This window comes from Saimiri boliviensis, chromosome 8 (assembly GCF_048565385.1).
Source record: "Saimiri boliviensis isolate mSaiBol1 chromosome 8, mSaiBol1.pri, whole genome shotgun sequence".
NCBI lineage: Eukaryota > Metazoa > Chordata > Mammalia > Primates > Cebidae > Saimiri > Saimiri boliviensis.
This window is the reverse complement of record NC_133456.1, coordinates 11,640,742-11,661,056: the sequence shown is the minus strand read 5'-3', so window position 1 is coordinate 11,661,056 and position 20,315 is coordinate 11,640,742. Positions and strand designations below refer to the sequence as shown.

The window sequence follows — 20,315 nt, the reverse complement described above, 5'->3', positions numbered from 1 at the left end:
CTTGAACCTAGGAGGCAGAGGTTGCAGTGAGCCGAGATCATGCCACTGCACTCCAGCCTGGTGACAGAGCAAGACTCCATCTCAACAAAAAAAGACAACACACAACCAGTGAATATGTTTTTCCATGAGAGAACAGGCATTCAGATACCTGATATGAAAAGAGGAACTATGTGCTAGTCAGCTTTAGACTGAGAAGCAACAGCAACCATGGCAAAGGGGAAGCAAATTTAACCCTGACCAGTCTTGATGTTTTTCGCCAGGCAGTGGCTCTTTTTTTTTTTTTTGAGACGGAGTTTCGCTCTTGTTACCCAGGCTGGAGTGCAATGGCGCGATCTTGGCTCACCGCAACCTCCGCCTCCTGGGTTCAGGCAATTCTCCTGCCTCAGCCTCCTGAGTAGCTGGGATTACAGGCACGCGCCACCATGCCCAGCTAACTTTTTGTGTTTTTAGTAGAGATGGGGTTTCACCATGTTGACCAGGATGGTCTCGATCTCTTGACCTTGTGATCCACCCGCCTTGGCCTCCCAAAGTGCTGGGATTACAGGCTTGAGCCACCGTGCCCGGCCAGGCAGTGGCTCTTAAACAGGGATTGCAAGCAGTGAATTTTGACACACTCTTCTCCTCTCCAACCATTGGACAATTGGCGATGTCTAGAGACATTTTTTTGTTGTCAAAACTGGGGGAGGGTGCTACTGGTATCCAGTGAATAGAGGCCAGGGATGCGGCTAAACATTCTGCAATGCAAAAGACAGCTCTCCACGCAAAGAATCATCTGGCCCAAAAATCTCCATTGCTGAGGTTGAGAAACGCTTGCGTGAGGGAACAAGAGTTGTAGTTAGTCAGAAAGGATGACCTGGCTTGCCATGGAATGTCTTTTTTATTTTATTTTATTTTATTTTTGGAGACGGAGTTTCGCTCTTGTTACCCAGGCTGGAGTGCAATGGCGCGATCTCGGCTCACCGCAACCTCCGCCTCCTGGGTTCAGGCAATTCTCCTGCCTCAGCCTCCTGAGTAGCTGGGATTACAGGCACGCGCCACCATGCCCAGCTAATTTTTTGTATTTTTAGTAGAGACGGGGTTTCACCTTGTTGACCAGGATGGTCTCGATCTCTCGACCTCGTGATCCACCCGCCTCAGCCTCCCAAAGTGCTGGGATTGAATGTCTTTTTTTTTTTTTTTTGAGACAGAGTCTTGCTCTGTCGCCAGGCTAGAGTGCAGTGGTGTGATTTTGGCTCTTCATAACCTCTGACTCCCTAGTTCAAGCAATTCTCCTGCCCCAGCCTCCTGAGTAGCTAGGATTACAGGAACATGCCACCATACCCAGCTAATTTTTGCGTTTTTATTAGAGACAAGGTTTTACCATGTTGGTCAGGATGGTCTTATCTCCTGACTTCGTGATCTGTCCTCCTTGGCCTCCCAAAGTGCTGGGATTGTAGGCGTTAGCCACCGCACCCTGCACATGGATTGTCTTATAATCAGTTATCTCTTTCCTTGCCTTATTCCTGGACCCAGCAGAGTGAGGAGTGGCAGGGTGGTTTGGGAATATAGTGGGAGTGCTGCATAATGATTGCAGACATCGTACTCCAGACTACCAGTCACAGGCTTAGCCTATGTCCTTGGGGTAGGAGCTGTAGAATAATACCTATTTGATATGTGGACCAGAGTAAGGTCTTTGAGTTAGTAAACTTTTTTTTTTTTTTTTTGAGGAGTTCTTGTTACCCAGACTGGAGTACTATGGCAGGATCTTGGCTCACTGCAACCTCTGCCTCCCGGATTCAAGCGATTCTCCTGCCTCAGCCTCCTGGTAGCTGGGACTACAGCCACATGCCACGATGCCCAGCTAATTTTTGTGTTTTTAGTAGAGATGGAGTTTCCCAATATTGGCAAGGCTGGTCTCGAACTCCTGACATCAGGTGATCCACCTCGGCCTCCCAAAGTGCTGGGATTACAGGCATGAGCCACGTCGCCTGGCCCCCCGCCTTTTTTTTTTTTTTTAAATATATATATATATATGTGGAATCTTGCACTGTCACATGGGCTGGAGTGCAGTGGTGCGATCTCAGCTCACTGCAACCTCCGCCTTCTGGGTTCAGGTGATTCTCCTGCCTCAGCCTCCCGAGTAGCTGGAACTACAGGCATGTGCCACCATGCCGGGCTAATTTTTTGTATTTTTAGTAGAGACAGGGTTTCACCATGTTAGCCAGGGTGGTCTTGATCTCCTAACCTCATGATCTGCCCACCTCAGCCTCCCAAAATGCTAGGATTACAGGTGTAAGCCACCATGCCAGCCATAAACATTCTTAAAATATACTGCCACTAAGGTAATCTTATCTAGCAGAATGAGAGAGTAGTCAGATTACACACATTTGGTAGCAATTACTAGAAAAACCAAAAAGTTGAAATTTCTCAAAATAGATTGTACTTCATATTTCAGATAGTTTTCCATGGAAAATTGGAAATGCAAGTGCTGATTTTCACAGCCTTCTTTATACTGATTCAAACATTTGAAACTATTGGATCATCTTTTCATTAGGCTTTATTTCACAGGGCCATTTTAATGGGTCCTGCACACTGATATAGTTAAAGAGACTGAACTCAAAGTAAAAGATGCATATATTTTATCTTTCTATCATTTACTGTAGATGGAAACTGCTGTATATATAGAATGCTGTGTTCTACTGATTGGGCTGTTTGGAATCACATTGGAAATATCAGTAAGCAACTATTTTAACTTTTGTTAACACAGTTAAGTGGTGAGCACCTCCTATATTTGAAGCCCTGGACTAGGTAATGTGTGTTTATCAATGAATGAAAAAATAAAATAATTAGCCAGGTGTGGTGGCACATGCCTGCAGTCCCAGCTACTCAGGAGCCTGAGGGAGGAGAATCACTTGAACCTGGAGGCAGAGGTTGCAGTGAGCTGAGATCCTGCCTCTGTACTCCAGCCTTGCCGACAGAGTGAGACTCCATCTCAAAAAAGAAAACAAAAGTTTTTGGTTTTAAAAATTTTTATTTTATTTTTGATTGGTAATTGTATGTTTATGGAGTACCCATGTTTTGATAGATGGGTACATTGTAGAATGATTCAGTCAGGCTAGTTAACATATCCGTCACCTCCTATAGTTATTTATTTGTAGTAAGAACATTTAAAATCTCTTTTAGCAATTTTTAAATAGATATAATACATTGTTATTAACTGTAGTCACCATTCTGTGCAGTAGATCACTAGAACTTCCTTCTGTCTGACTGAAACTGTACTCTTTAACTACCATTCTCCCTTTCTCCTTCACCCCCCTCCTCTACCCACAGCTTCTCGTAAACCGCCATTCTGCTCTCTACTTCTGTCTGTATGTTTGACTTTTTTAGATTGCACATGTGAGATCATGCAGTATTTGTCTTTCTGTGCCTAGTTTATTTCGCTTAGCTAAGTGTCCTTCATGTTTTTCCACATTGTCACAAATGACAGTTTCCTTCTTTTTTAAGGCCAAATAGTATTTTGTTGTGTTTACATACAGATTTTCATTATTCATTCATCCATTGCCCATTAATGAATGAATGGATATCGTGGCTATTGTGAATAGTACTGCAGTGAACATGGGAGTGCAGGTATCTCTCAGACATAATGATTTCAGTTTCATTGGATATATACTGTACCCAAAAGTAGGATGGCTAGATCATATGGTGATTCTAGTTTTAGTTTAGTTTTTTTTAAGAACCTTCATACAGTTTTCAAAAACTGTACTAATTTACATTCTCACAGTGTAAAGTGTTCCCTTTGTTACACATCCTCACCAACACTCATTACCATTTATCTTTTTAATAATAACCATGCTAACAGGTATGAGGTGACATCTCATTATGGTTTTGTTTGTTTGAGACAGTGTCTTGTTTTATCACCCATGCTGAAGTGCAGTGGTGAGATCCCAGCTCATTGCAACCTTAACTTCCTGTACTTAAGCAGTCCTCCCACCTCAGACTCCCAAGTAGCTGGTGTGCCACCGTGCCTAGCTTTTTTTTTTTTTTTTTTTAAGTCTCGCTCTGTTGCCCAGGCTGGAGTGCAGTGGTGTGATCTCAGCTCACCTCAGCCTCTGCCTCCCTGCCTCCCAGGTTCAAGTGATTCTCATTCCTCAGCCTCCTGAGTAGCTCAGATTACAGGCATGTGCCACCACACCCAGTTAATTTTTGTATTTTTAGTGGAGACGAGGTTTCACTATGTTGTCCAGGCTAGGCTCAAACTCCTAGGCTCAAGTGATACTCCCACCTCAGTTTCCCAAAGTGCTGTGATTAGTAGCATGAACCACTATGCGTAGCTCCTTATGGTTTTAATTTGTAATTTCCTGATAATTAGTGATGTTGAACATTTTCTCATGTATTTTTTGACTATTTTTCTTTTTCTTTTAAAAAACTTGTTTTTAGCCGTAAGACCAGCATGTATGTCTTCCTTTGAGAAATGTCTGTTCAGGTCCTTTGCCCATTTTTAAATAGGGTTATTTGTTTTCATTATTTTTTTATTTTTTTAATTTTTTTTCCAAGACGGAGTTTCGCTCTTGTTACCCAGGCTAGAGTGCAATGGCACGATCTCAGCTCACCGCAACCTCCGCCTCCTGGGTTCAGGCAATTCTCCTGCCTCAGCCTCCTGAGTAGCTGGAATTACAGGCACGCACCACCACGCCCAGCTAATTTTTTGTGTTTTTAGTAGAGACGGGGTTTTACCATGTTGACCAGGATGGTCTTGATCTCTTGACCTCGTGATCCACCTGCCTCGGCCTCCCAAAGTGCTGGGATTACAGGCTTGAGCCACCACGCCCGGCCTTGTTTCATTATTGAGTAGTTTGAGTTCTTTGTTCATTTTGGATATTAGTCCTTTATGAGATGGAGGATTTGTTAAGTATTTTCTCCCAATCTGTGCATTGTTTCTTCACTCTGTTGTTTCCTTGCTTTGCAGAAGCTTTTTAGTTTGATGCAGTTCCATTTGTCTATTTTTGCCTTTGTTGCCTGGACTTTTGGGGTCATGCACAAGAAATCATTGCCCAGACCAGTGTTGTGGAGCTTTCCAACTATAGTTTCTTCTAGTAGTTTTATAGTTTCTGGACTTACATGAAGCTGTGAACAGTTCCTGTGTAGTTATCCCTGCCACCCCTCTCCCAACATCTACATACACAGCCTCCCCAACCATCAACATCCTACAGTATAGTGCATATGTTACAATCAGTGAAGCAACATTGATATGTCATTATTATTATTATTTTATTATTATTATTATTATTATTATTTTTTTTTTTTTTTTTTTGAGACGGAGTTTCGCTCTTGTTACCCAGGCTGGAGTGCAATGGCGCGATCTCGGCTCACCGCAACCTCTGCCTCCTGGGTTCAGGCAATTCTCCTGCCTCAGCCTCCTGAGTAGCTGGGATTACAGGCACACGCCACCATGCCCAACTAATTTTTTTTTTGTATTTTTAGTAGAGACAGGGTTTCACCATGTTGACCAGGATGGTCTTGATCCTGACCTCATGATTCGCCCACATCAGCTTCCTGAAGAGCTGGGATTATAGGTGTAAGCCACCGTACCCAGCCCAGAGTATGTTTAATTATTTAAGAAACCATCAAACTTTTTTCAAAGTAGCAATTACATTTTGCCTTGCTACCAGCAATGAATGAGTTTTGTTGCTCCATATCCTTGCCAGCATTTGGATGGTAGCCATTCTTCTTTTTTTTTTTTTTGAGACAGGGTCTCACTCTGTCACCCAGGCTGGAGTGACAGATCTCAGCTCACTGCAAGCTCTGCCTCCCGGGTTCAAATGATTCTCCTGCCTCAGCCTCCTGCGTAGCTGGGATTTCAGGCATGCACCACCACGCCCGGCTAATTTTTGTATTTTAAGTAGAGACAGGGTTTTGCCCTGCTGGCCAAACTGGTCTCGAACTCCTGACCTCAGGTGGCTCGCCCCCCTTGGCCTCCCAAAGTGCTGGGATTATAGGCATAGCCATCATGCCTGGCCTTCTTTGGGTATTACTATTGGACAGTCATGTCATTTGTGCACGGGTGATTTTATTTCTTCCTTTCTCATCTGTATATCTTTTATGTCCTTTTCTTGGCTTATTGCATTAGCTAGGATTTCCAGTACAATGCTGAAAAGGAGCTGTCTCTCCTCTCTCCCCCTCCCTCTTCCTCTCCCGCTCTTCTTTTTCCTTTTCTTCTTTTTCTTTCTATAAAGAGAGGGTCTCACTATGTGACCCACACTGGTCTCCAACTCTTAGGCTCAGGCGATCCTCCCACCTCAGCCTCTCAAAGTGCCGGAATTACAGGTGGGAGCTACCACACCCAGCTAAAAAGGAGCTCTTGAGAAGACATCCTTGTCTTGTTCCTGATGTTAGTGGAGAAGAAAGCATCTAGTTTCTCACTATAAGTGTGATGTTAGCTATAGGTTTATCTAGTTGAGGAGGTTCCCCTCTATTCCTAGTTTGCTAAGAGGTTGTTATTTTTTTCCATTTTTTTTGAGACGGAGTTTCGCTCTTGTTACCCAGGCTGGAGTGCAATGGCGCGATCTCGGCTCACCGCAACCTCCGCCTCCTGGGTTCAGGCAATTCTCCTGCCCCAGCCTCCCTAGTAGCTGAGATTACAGGCATGTGCCACCATGCCCAGCTAATTTTTTGTATTTTTAGTAGAGGCGGGGTTTCACCATGTTGACCGGGATGGTCTCGATCTCCTGACCTGGTGATCCACCCGCCTCGGCCTCCCAAAGTGCTGGGATTACAGGCTTGAGCCACCGCACCCGGCTCTCTGTTTTGTTTTTTAAATCATGAAAGGGGATTGGATTTTTGTCAAATGATTTTTCTGCATCTATTGGTATGTTTGTGTTATTTTCTACTTCAGCATATTGATGTGATGAATTACGTTCATTGATTTTTTTTGTTGTTGTTTTTTAATTTTTTAAGATGCAAGGTCTCACTCTGTTGCCCAGGCTAGAGTGCAGTTGCACAATCACACCTTCCTGTAACTTCAAACTCCTGGGCTCAAGCAATCTTCCCATCTCAGCTTTCCAAGTACCTAGGACTATAGGCACACACCACCACACCTGGTTAGTTTTTAAAAACATTATTTGTAAAGATGAAGTCTCTCTATTTTGCCTGGGCTAGTCTGGAACTCCTGGGCTCAAGCAGTTTTCATGTTGGCCTCTCAAAGTGTTGTGGATTACAGGTGTTAGCCACTATGCCCAGCCTCATTTTTTATATTAGTAATTTGTATCTTTCTTTTTTTCTTAGGCTGGTTAAATGCTTATCAATTTTGTTGATCTTTTCAAAGAACCAACTTTTGGTTTCACTGATTTTTCTCTGTTGATTTACTGTTTTCAATTTCATTGATTTCAGCTCTAATTTTAATTATTTTCTTCTGCTTACTTTTGATAATTTGCTCTTTTTCTGGTTTCCTAAAGTATCATCTCAGATTATTGATTTTTAGGTTTTTCTTGTCTTTTTTTTTTGAGACGGAGTTTCGCTCTTGTTACCCAGGCTGGAGTGCAATGGCGTGATATCGGTTCACCGCAACCTCCGCCTCCTGGGTTCAGGCAGTTCTCCTGCCTCAGCCTCCTGAGTAGCTGGGATTACAGGCACGCGCCACCATGCCCAGCTAATTTTGTAGTTTTAGTAGCTACAGGATTTCTCCATGTTGGTCAGGCTGGTCTCTAACTCCCAACCTCAGGTGATCCACCCTCCTAGACCTCCCAGAGTGCTGGGATTACAGGCATGAGCCACCGCCCCCAGCCAATGATTTTGTTTTTCTACCTTAGGTTATTAGTAGGCAGAATGTTTTTACATGATTATTAGTTATTCATGTTTCTTTTGTGACTTGTTGGTTTTTAATATATATATTCAGCCAAAAATGAAAAATAGGATATCTTAGCCTATCTAGTCTTAGATAGATACATGTGGGATATAAGAGGTTTTGGGGGGATAGGTACAGTGACTCACACCTGTAATCCCAGCATGACGGGAGGCCGAGGTGGGTGGATCACTTGAGCCCAGGAGTTCAAGACCAGTCTGGGGAATGTAGCAAAACTCCATCTCTACAAAAAGTACAAAAATTAGCCAGGTACGGTGGCACACACCTGTATTCCCAGTCACTAGAGAAGCTGAGATTGGAGGATTGCTTGAGCCCCAGAGTTAAAGCTGCAGTGAGCTGTAAGCATGCCACTCCATTCCAGCCTGGGTGACAGAGCAAGAGCCTGTCTCAAAAAAAGATTTTTTTGAAAAGTTGAAAGTAAGTATATTAACTTAATATGAGATGAGGTTTCCCAGGAATTTATCCCTCAGAGAGAATCTTTCTCCTTCCTCCTCCTCCTTTCTTCTTCTTTCTTTCTTTTCTGTTTCTTCTTGCTTTTATAAAGTCTTTGCTGCTCTGGAGTTTACTCTCAGTTACTTCTTATTTATTTATTTGAGACTGAGTTTTACTCTTGTTGCCCAAACTGGAGTGCAATGGCGTGATCTCGGCCAACTGCAGCTTCCACCTCTTAGGTTCAAGCAATTCTTCTGCCTCAGCCTCCCAAGTAGCTGGGATTACAGGCGCCTACCACCACGCCTGGCTGATTTCTCAGTTACTTCTTTTGAACCACAAAGTATTTGAAAAAGATGCATTAACTAGCGACCTCAGTCCATGCTAGTATTGGGTGCTTACACAGGTCAACTAGTAGAATATTGTGTTTTAAAAGGAGGTAAATTTAACATAATTGCTGTGATTACTCTGGCATTATATGCTCACAAATAAGATGTTTGGTGATTGCCTGTAATCCCAGCACTTTGGGAGGCCGAGGCGGGTGGATCACGAGGTCAAGAGATCGAGACTGTCCTGGTCAACAAGGCGAAACCCCGTCTCTACTAAAAATACAAAAAGTTAGCTGGGCATGGTGGAGCGTGCCTGTAATCCCAGCTACTCAGGAGGCTGAGGCAGGAGGATTGCCTGGACCCAGGAGGCGGAGGTTGCGGTGAGCCGAGATCGCGCCATTGTACTCTAGCCTGGGTAACAAGAGCGAAACTCTGTCTCCAAAAAAAAAAAAAAAAATACAAAAAATTAGCTGGGCATGGTGGTGCGTGCCTGTAATCCCAGCTACTCAGGAGGCTGAGGCAGGAGAATTGCCTGAACCCAGGAGGCGGAAGTTGCGGTGAGCCGAGATCGCGCCATTGCACTCCAGCCTGGGTAACAAGAGCGAAACTCCGTCTCAAAAAAAAAAAAAGATGTTTGGTGATTTTATTTATTTATTTATTTTTGGAGACGAATTTTTGATCTGTCTCTCAGTCTGGAGTGTAATCTTGGCTCACTGCAACCACCACCTCCTGAGTTTAAGCTATTCTTGTGCCTCAGCCTCCCAAATAGCTGGTATTACAGGCACCCACCATCGTGCCCAGCTAATTTTTGAATTTTTGGAGAGACAGAGTTTTACCATATTGGCCAGGTTGGTCTTGAACTCCAGGCCTCAGGTGATCCACCCACCTCTGCCTCCCAAAGGGCTGGGATTACAGGTGTGAGCTACCATGCCCGGTCAGGTGATACTTTTAATAAAACAAGATTCAGATTCACTTCAGGAGCAATGAAAGAATCGTCTGTTTTAATTTTATGCCACAAGGTATTTGTGGCTTAAGATAAACTTTCTCATAATGACATTCTCCTCAGATTCAAAAAGTAGTATATCTTAAACAACTTTGGTGACATTTTAAAATGATGTGGTTTAGAAAATTGCTAGGTTATCTAAAATGGCTCTGTGAGGTAAATGCAGCACACGAAAAGCTTGTATAAAATAGACTTTTGAAGTGTACAAATGGAAAGAACAGTCCTTCTAAATAATTATTTTCCCTCCCTTTTATTGAAGTATTCGTATATATAGAAAAGATATCATGTCATAAGCGTACTGTTTAATGAGTTACTCCCAAGTTGGATATACCTTGCTAACGACCAACCGAATCAGAAAAACAGAGGATTACTTCATATATAGAAGCCCCTCTTGCCCCTCCTGGTCATTATCCTTTCCACCCTTCCTGCAGGTAGTCACTAAGTTCTAATACCATGGAGCCTTTTGACTTTCTTTTGAGCCTTATGTAATCAGAATCACTCAGGATGTATTCTTTGGCCTTTTATACTTAGTATTGTTTTTGAAATTCGTCTTGTGTGTAACTGCGATGTTTTCTTTTTCATTGGTGTGCAGTTTTCCAGTCTAAGAATTTCTTCAAATTCCACTCTAGATGGATATGTGGGTTTTCTTCTTTTTCTTTTTCTTTTTTTTTTCTCATTAGGAGCTATTTGAAATGATATTTTTTCAAAGTTGTTATATCTTGGCCGGGCATGGTGGCTCACGCCTGTAATCCCAGCACTTTGAGAGGCCGAGGCAGGTGGATTACCTGAGGTCAGGAGTTCAAGACCAGTCTGGCCAACACAGACAAACCCTGTCTCTACTAAAAATACAAAAAGCCAAGGTGGTGATGGGCACCTGTAATCCCAGCTGCACAGGAGGCTGAGGCAGGAGAATCACTTGAACCCAGGAAGTGGAGGTTGTAGTGAGCCAAGATTGTGCCACTGCACTCTAGCCTGGGCAACGAGCATGACTTTGTCTCAAAAAATAAATAAATAAATAAATAAAACACAGAGTTGTTATTTCTCTTGGTGAATAGATAGATGCACTTATTCCTCTTTATACCTTCCTGTGAATGTACCTGTTGGATTTTATATCTCTCTTCTGTCTGCCACCTCATAGTTTAACCATATACATATATATGTGTGTAGTATGTTTAATTTTTTTTTTTTTTTTTAAGAGACAGGGACTCACTGTGTCATCCAGGCTGGTTGGGAACTCCTGGCCTTAATTGGTCTTCCCGTTTCAGCCTCCCAAAGTGTTGGGATTATAGGCATACTGTGCCCCACTGTTGAAGTTGTTATTGATTGCTGCCTACATACAGTTACTCAACAGCTATTGATTCCCCCTGCTCTGTATATATGTCTCCTAGTGTAAATATCAGGTACAGCAGTAATTAAGACCATATTCTATTTTGTAGTTTAAATGTGTAAGACTAATTGATAAAGTATAGAAATTTGGTCAACATGGTGAAATCCAGTCTTTACTAAAAATATAAAAATTAGCTGGGTGTGGTGGTAGACACATGTAATCCCAGCTACTCAGGAGGCTGAGGCAGGAGAATTGCCTGGAATGGAGGTTGCAGTGAGCCAAGATCCGCTACTACACTCCAGCCTGGGAGAGGGAGACTGTCTCTTTTTTTGTTTGTTTTGAGATGAAGTCTCTCTCTCTCCCAGGCTGGAGTGTGATGATGTGATCTCAGCTCACTGCAATCTCCGTCTCCCTGATTCAAGCGACTCTCCTGCTTTAGCCTCCCAACTGTCTGGGATTACAGATGCCCACCACAACGCCCAGCTAATTTTTGTATTTTTAGTAGAGACAGGGTTTTACCATGTTGGCCAGGCTGGTCTCAAATTCATGACCTCAAGTGATCCACCTGGCTTAGCCTCCCAAAGTGCTGGGATAACAGGCATGAGCCACTGTGCCCAGTCTCCTTCCCCCACTTTTTGTATATTTTTGAGACGGAATTTTGCCTGTTACCAGGCTAGAGTACAGTGGCGCGATCTCGGCTCACTGCAATCTCTGCTTCCTGGGTTCAAGCCATTTTCCTGCCTCAGCCTCCTGAGTAGCTGGGACTGCAGGCATGCACCACCGCATCTAGCTAATTTTTTGTGTTTTTGCTAGAGCCAGAGTTTCACTGTGTTGGCCAGGCTAGTCTCAAACTCCTGACCTCAGGTGATCCACCCACCTAAGCCTCCCAAAATGTTGGAATTAGTCAGGTGTGAGCCACCGAGCCTGGCCAAGACTTTGACTCTTTGTTTGTTTGTTTTTTTTTTTTGAGACTGAGTTTCGCTTTCGTTACCCAGACTGGAGTGCAATGGCGCGATCTCGGCTCACCGCAACCTCCGCCTCCTGGGTTCAGGCAATTCTCCTGCCTCAGCCTCCTGAGCAGCTGGGATTACAGGCATGCGCCACCATGCCCAGCTAATTTTTTGTATTTTTAGTAGAGACGGGGTTTCACCATGTTGACCAGGATGGTCTCGATCTCTTGACCTTGTGATCCACCCATCTCGGCCTCCCAAAGTGCTGGGATTACAGGCTTGAGCCACCGCGCCCGGCCGACTTTGACTCTTTAAAAAAAAAAAAAAAAAAAAAAAAAACAAGAAAGAAAGAAAAATATATCGGAGTTTAGAAGACCAAGGCAGGTAGATCCCCTGTGGTAAGGAATTTGAGACTAGCGTGGTGAACATGGTGAATCCCCATCTCTGCCAAAAAGTACAAAAATTAGCTGGGCGTGCGCCTGGAGTCTCAGCTACTGGGGGAGCTGAGGTGTGAGATTGTATCCGGGAGGCAGAGGTTGCAGTAAGCTAAGATCACGCCACTGCACTCCAGCCTGGGCGACGGAGTGAGACTTTGTCTCGGGGGGGGAAGAGGAAAAAAAAAGAGTAGGTAGGCATTTGATGATTTCATTCACATCCGTAAAAGTTTATTCGTTCCTGAGTGGTCAGATTGCTTTTTGGCCATTTCTTTGTTGGGAAATTTGATGTTCTCATCTAGAGTCCTCCAATTTTTTGTTATAATATGGTAAGTGTGAGCCAGAGCTTTGGGTAAGAATTGGGATATGATAAGGAGGATGAGTTTTGCAGTGGTGTGCATGGTTAGAGGAGAAAAAGCTGGAGGCAGAGTATTTACTCAGAGGCTTGGGGTAGTAGGGGTAGGCTTAACGGGTGCTCATTTGGGCCAGAGTAGGGCAGAAAGGGAGGAATGAAACCAGATGCCTTTGCTTCAGTCTTACAGCCCTGAAAGCTTTTTTCGTTGTGTTGTATTTGTTGTAATTGAGGTATAATCCACATACCATAAAACCTACCTCTTTCAAGTATATAATTTAATAGTTTTTAGCATATTCACAAAATTGTGCAACTATCACCACTAATTCCAGAACATTTCTGGGAACAAAAAGAAATTCTGTATCTATTAAATGTCACTCTCCAGTTTCTCCTACTTCCTTCTCTACCCCCAGGCATCTGCTAGTCTGCTTTCTGTGTCTATAGATTTGCCTGCTCTGGATATTTCATATAAATAGAATAATATACCATATGATCTTTTGTGACTGGCTTCTTTTACTTAGCCTAATGTTTTCAAGGTTCATCCATGTTAAATGAGTCAGTTCTTAAATCATTTATAGGGTTAAATAATATTCTATTGTATGGATATACCCCATTGTCTTTATCTGTTCATTAATTGTTAGACATTTAGGTTGTTTCCACTTTGTTTATTATGAGTAACGGTATTCACATTCATGTAGAAAGTCTTGTGTGGACACATTTTCAGTTGTATTGGGTATATACCAAGGAACCCTAATGCTAAAACTTTTAGCTTTTTACCAGCCATCTCCAGATGGATAGCCTAGTAAGCCTTGTGTTGGGGTGGTATAGTGTTAAAAACATGGAATTCTCATATATTGGATAGCCAGGTTTCAATTCTGGTTTGGAAGCCTTTTGATATTTGTATTGCCCATCTGAATTCTCTCTAGGGCTGTGTTTGGTTTGGGGATTTGTACTTGTTTTTGTTTTTGTTTTTTGACCAGATGTTTTGAGGTACTTGGTACTATGGACATGTATCAGTCTTAAATATTTGGGTTTTCAGCATATGAAGGGCTAGGTTTGTAGTTGACAGTTGAATAGTAATCTTCTTCCTTCCATTCCTTAGATTCTCCTGTTCAGAGTCAACCATTAAATGGCACATTTATTGCTTCTGCCTGTGTGTCTATTAGTGCTCATATGGTCTAGTTTCTGAGGTATTACAGTTAAAAAGTATAGGGTAGTGGTCTTTTTTTTTTTTTTTTTTTACTTGATTCCTGTGTACTGTGAATCCAGAACAATGCAGGATATGTTGGGTTTCCTACAAACAGAGCATCAGCCCAGAGACATGTTTGCATCTGTTTCTGTCAGGTTTCCAGGCTCAACTGGTACCCTTAAAGGCCAGAGAACATTAGTTTAGGCACTTTTCCTAGGAAAATGCTTCTTACGGCTCTTTCTGAGTACTTCAGATAAAGAAGGGATTCCATTGTTAGGCATTTGCTTGTGTAAGTTCAGGGTAGTATTGGAGCCCTGAGAGTTTGGCTAAACCAGAATAAATGCCTGGGTAATGACTAGCAAATAGGTGGTCAACAGATGTCCTCATTAGCCTGAAAAGGTCCACGAAAGCAGGGACTGTTTCTTTTCTTTACTGCTTAGCAGGGTTAGAACTTGACAACATATGATGAATTAAATAAATAAATATTTGTGAATTGGATTAATAAATATTGGATAAAGTGTTTTGGCTCTGTATTCTTTCTTCATAAGCGCTAATGATCTTTTTAATTTCTATAAAATGTGGTCATGACCCACCAACCTGAATGACCTCCTGATTTGCTAGGCTCGTATTTCTGTTAGATTTCTGCTGCATTTTCTGAGATAGCAAATAGTAGATACTATTTCCCCTTTGATGGAGCTAGCCATATATTCTTGTTGGTTCATTTTAGCTTTCACATTTCTGTCTGATTTTTGTTCTTTTACTCTGGGATGTAGTGAATGGAATGACTTGGAAGGTACAAAGTAGGTCAGTTTAGGTTATCAAGGGCCATTTATTTATGCATTTATTGATTGATGGATTGAGCCGGAATATCGCCCTGTCACCCAGGATGAAATGCAGTTGTGTGATCTCTGCTCACTGCAGCCTCCGCCTCCTGGGTTCAAGCAATTCTCCTGCCTCAGCCTCTTGAGTAGCTGGAATTACAGGCACACGCCACCATGCCCGGCTTATTTTTTGTATCTTTAGTAGAGATGGGTTTTACCATGTTGTCCAGGCTGCTCTCAAACTCGACTTCGTGATCCACCCGCCTTGGCCTCCCAAAGTGCTGGGATTATAGGCGTGAGCCACTGCGCTCAGCAAGGGCCTTGTATTTAAAACTTTAATTTGACAATATGGTGTACTACAAGAATGTAACAAGATCAAAATTACAACAGCTTCTCATGGTGGTATGTAGACTTAAAAGGAGAAACTGCAGAGAAAAAGGTCCCTTAGATGTAGAGAGCAGTTGAAATGTGAGAAGTTAATGGCTTGCATTAGGGTTGGGAGTAGATGTGGAAGGAAGAGGTTAGGTGTGAAGAGTTTAAACAAAGAATCTCTAGGATTTTATTACACTGGATATCAGAGAGGGAGGTACAAGAGAGGGCAGAATTAAAGCCCACTCGGGTTAAAGGAGTAATTCCAGCACTTTGGGAGGCCAAGGCAGAAGGATTGCTTGAGCCCAGAAGTTCAAGACCAGCCTGGGCAACATAGTAAAACCTACTCACTACAAAAAAGTTTTAAAAAGAAATTTAGCCAGGTGTGGTGGTGTGCTCCTGTAGTCTCCATTACTAGGGAGGTTGAGGTGAAAGGATCTCTTGAGCCCAAGAGGTCCAGAGTACAGTGAGCCATGATGCACCACTGCACTCCAGCCTGGGCGACAGTGAGACTTTGGGAGACCAAAGCAGGAGGATTGCTTGAGCCCAAGAGTTCAAGATCAGTTGGGCAATGTAGTGAGACCATGTCTCTACAAAACATTTTATAAATATATATAAAAGCTGGACATGGGGGCACATACCTGTGCAAGATTTAGACTGTCTAAATCTCAGTCCCAGCTACTGAGGGGTGGTGGGGGAATGAGGTGGGAGAATCACTTGAGCCCAGGAGGTTGACATTGCAGCGAGCCATTATCATGCCACTGCACTCTAGCCCAGGTGACAGAGTGAGACCCTTTCTGTCTCAGAAAAGAAAAAAAAAGAAAGAAAGAATGGTTGTATCTTGAGCAGATACAAAGCATGTAGAAGAGGAAAGCATGTGGAAGGGAGAATAGTTGTTTTAGATACATTAAGTGTAAAGTGATAGTAGGACCTCTAAAAATACACGAACATAGCTTCACAGAAAAAAAAAAAAGTTTTTCTCATTGTCATTTCTTACACCTTTTGTTTTACTATCTAATTACTTTTTTCTACAACTTTCTGTTTGTTTGTTTATTTTTGAGATGGAGTCTTGCTCTGTCGCCCAGGCTGGATTACAGTGGAGCGATCTCAGCTCATTGCAACCTCTGCCTCCTGGATTCAAGCAATTCCCCTGCCTCAGCCTCCTGAGTAGCTAGGACTACAGGTGCATGCCACCACACATGGCTAGTTTTTTTTTCTTTTTTTTTGTATTTTAGTAGAGATGGGGTTTCATCATGTTGGCCAAGATGGTCTCAAACTCTTGACCTCGTGATCTACCTACTTTGGCCTCACCCATCTCGGTCTGGGAAGGATAGTTAGGGGGCTGGGGGGAAGGTGGGAATGGTAAAGGGGTACAAAAAAGATGGAATGAATAAGACCTATTATTTGAGAGCACAGTAGGGTGACTATAGCCAAGAATGACTTGATTGTACATTTTAAAATAATGTAAAGAAAGAAAAAAAATAAGGAGTGTAATTTGTTTGTAACTCAAAAGATAAATGCATGAGGCGATGGATACCCTGTTCCCCATGATGTGCTTATTTCACATTGCATCCATGTATCAAAACATCTCGTACTCCATAAATAATATACATCTACTATGTACCCACAAAAATTAAAAAAAAAAAAAAAAGAATACTTCCTGGACATTACAAGCACCACTTCTGGTTATGTTCAGTTGATCAGAGTTTAATCATGGCTACACTTTAGCTTAAAGGAGGGCTGTAGAACGTCTCTTTTAGGCAGCTATGGGCCCAGTTTAAAGGCAGGGATTTGCTCCTAAGGTAAAGAGAGTAAATAGGCATTGGGAGACTACCAGTAGTCTCTTAATTTTCCAGAATAAGAACCAGATTCTTTGGCTAGGTGCAGTGGCTCACGCCTGTAATCCCAGCACTTTGGGAGGCCGAAGTGGGTGGATCATTAGGTCAGGAATTCAAGACCATTCTGGCCAAGATGGTGAGACACCATCTCTACTAAAAATACAAAAATTAGCCAAGCACGGTGGTGGGCGCCTATAATCCCAGCTACTCAGAGGCTGAGGCAGGAGAATTGCTTGAAGTTTGCAGTGAGCCAAGATCGTGTCACCACACTCTAGCCTTGACGATAAAGCAAGACTCTGTTTCAGCAAACAAACAAACAAACAGATTTTTCCTCGTTACAGAATGTGTTTCTAAATATATAATTACTTTTCACCAGCCAAATGCTTTTTTTTTTAAAAAAAAAAAAAAAAAAGAAATAGAGACAGGGAGGGTGGGTGCAGTAGCTCACACCTATAATCGCAGCACTTTGGGAGGCTAAGGCAGGCAGATCACCTGAGGTCAGGAGTTTGAGACCAGCCTGTCCAACATGGGAAAACCCAGTCTGTACTAAAAATATAAGAATTAGCTAGGCATGGTGGTGAATGCCTGTAATCCTATCTACCGGGAGGCTGAGGCAGGAGAATCACTTGAACCCGTGAGGCAGAAGTTGCAGTGAGCCGAGATCATGCCACTGCACTCCAGCCTGGGTAACGGCAAGACTCTGTCTCAAAAAAAAAAAGAAAATAAAAGAAATGGAGATGGGGCCTCACATGTGTTCAGCGGCATGATCCATACCTCATTATAACCTTGAACTTCTGAAACCTGATGTTTTAAAACCAAACAATACAAAACTACTAAGTATATAATTAAATATATTAAAAAATAATAAAAATGTGTACTTCTGTTTTTATATTCTTTTTTTTTTTTGAGACGGAGTCTTGCTTTGTCGCCAGGTGCCAGGCTGGAGTGCAGTGGCATGATCTCGGCTCACTGCAGTCTCTGCCTCCCAGGTTCAAGCAATTCTCCTGCCTCAGCCTCCTGAGTATCTGGGACTGCAGGCGCACACCACTACGCCCAGCTAATTTTTGTATTTTTAGTAGAGACGGGGTTTCACCATGTTGGCCAGGATGGTCTCTATCTCTTGACCTCGTAATCCGCCTGCCTCGGCCTTCCAAAGTGCTGGAATTACAGATGTGAGCCACTGTGCCCAGCCTGCTTTTATATTCTTTAAAATGACGCATAGGCTGGTGATTAGGAACTAAAGCATTTGCCATGGAACAGTCTAGCACTGTATGGTAAAGACCATGTTTTGCCTGAGCAGCTTTGGATATAGTTTTTCTGTGCAAGTTTTTCCTAAACTTTATTATACATAAGAATGTAAGCACAGAGGTCAAATGCTTCCTGTCTAGAAACACCATTTCTGCCTGGTCCATCTTAGTAAGACTATATCTTGATTTTATTTCTAGACTTTCATTTTTTGAGATAGGGTTTCACTCTTGTTGCCCAGGCTGGAATGCAATGGCACGATCTTGGCTCACTGAAACCTCCACCTCCTGGTTCAAGCGATTCTCCTGCCTCAACCTCCTGAGTAGCTGGGATTCCAGGGGTATGCCACTATGCTCAGCTAAATTTTGTATTTTTATTAGAATCAAGGTTTCACCATGCTGGCCAGACTGGTGTCGAACTCCTGATCTCAAGTGATCCACCTGCCTAAGCCTCCCAAAGCGCTGGGATTACAGACGTGAGCCACCACACCTGGCCAAGTTTCCTTAAGTGTGTATTTTTAGTAGAGACATGGTTTTACCAAGTTGGCCGGGCGGTCATTTGTTGTTTAATAAAGAATATATAGCCCATTCTGGCTATAATGTAATTTGTGGTGCTGAGGAGATGTTAAGGAAAGGGTAAAGGCATTTTTGAAAATCTCTGAAACTCTAGAGGTAATCCTACAAGAAGAAATAACATCACCAGACTGAATTGAAATCTTTTGGATGGGAGCTGGCTGTGTGTTGTAAGTCACATATACATATTAACCATTTTTCTTAACCTCAAATTGGTTTACACTGCCTGACACAGTCTTTTCTTAAATTTAATTTTATTTTGTTTCTACAATCAACTAAGAAATGCAGAAATGGGACAGGAAAAATGTTAGGCAGACATACGAACCTGTCAGGAAGCCCAAGTTTGAACATAAAAACTCTTTTTTTTTTTTTTTTTTTTTTTAGACGGAGTTTCGCTCTTGTTACCCAGGCTGGAGTGCAATGGCGCTATCTCGGCTCACCGCAACCTCTGCCTCCTGGGTTCAGGCAATTCTCCTGCCTCAGCTTCCTGAGTAGCTGGGATTACAGGCACGCGCCACCATGCCCAGCTAATTTTTCGTATTTTTAGTAGAGACGGGGTTTCACCATGTTGACCAGGATGGTCTCGATCTCTTGACCCCGTGATCCACCCGCCTCGGCCTCCCAAAGTGCTGGGATTACAGGCTTGAGCCACCGCGCCTGGCCAAATATAAAAACTCTTATGTTTTTTATATACTCTGTGTATCTATAACCATCCATCCATCCATCCATCTATTTATCCATTCATCCGTCTGCTAATGGCAGCAAATCTGTACATGTTCTGGCAGTTATCCCCAGCTGAGGTCCCAGACAACAGTTGGCATTAGCCACCAGATATTTGAATAATTGAGGCTTCAAATGATTCTAGTCCCCAGCCATTGAGCTATGCCAACTGATCCCGAATGGAACAGAGATGACCTGTTTCTGATAGCTGTCCCCAAAATGCAGATTTGTAAGCAAAATAAGTTTTGAGTGAAGCCACTAAGTTTTGGGGTTGTTAAAAAGCAATGAATAGGCTAAACATGGTGGCTCATGCCTGTAATCCCAGCATTTTGGAAGGCCGAGGCAAGTGGATCACGAGGTCAGGAGTTGAAGACCAGCCTAGCCAACATGGTGAAACCCTGTTTCTACCAAAAATACAAAAATTAGCTCAGGGTGGTGTCATGCACCTGTAGTCCCAGGTACTTGGGAGGCTGAGGCAGGAGAATTGCTTAAACTTGGAAGGCAGAGGTTGCAGTGAGCTGAGATCGTGCCACCAAACTCCAGCCTGGGTGACAGAGCAAGACTTTGTCTCAAAAAAAAAAAAAAAAAAAAAAAAGCAATGAATAATTGGACAAGAAACCAAAACTTTTATTCTGAAAAGAGAAAATTCCAGTCTGTAGCAAGGACAATTTTCCTTTTTTTTTTGAGGAGTTTCACTCTTGTTACCCAGGCTGGAGTGCAATGGCGCGATCTCGGCTCACCGCAACCTCCGCCTCCTGGGTTCAGGCAATTCTCCTGCCTCAGCCTCCTGAGTAGCTGGGATTACAGGCACGCGCCACCATGCCCAGCTAATGTTTTGTATTTTTAGGAGAGACGGGGTTTCACCATGTTTACCAGGATGGTCTCGATCTCCTGACCTGG

General features: G+C 42.9%; 1 protein-coding gene across 7 annotated transcripts in view; it reads left to right on the top strand.

Annotated features, from left to right (window-relative positions):
• Positions 1-20,315, top strand: part of RBM6 (RNA binding motif protein 6) — a 144,733-nt gene that overhangs the window by 78,923 nt on the left and 45,495 nt on the right. Inside the window, exon 7 of one of the 7 annotated variants that reach the window (XM_074403815.1) lies at positions 2,643-2,714. The exons of the other annotated variants lie outside the window; for them this stretch is intronic. Coding sequence (XP_074259916.1) covers positions 2,643-2,714 — 72 coding nt within the window. The remainder of the gene's footprint in view (positions 1-2,642; positions 2,715-20,315) is intronic. 7 annotated transcript variants of the gene reach the window in all.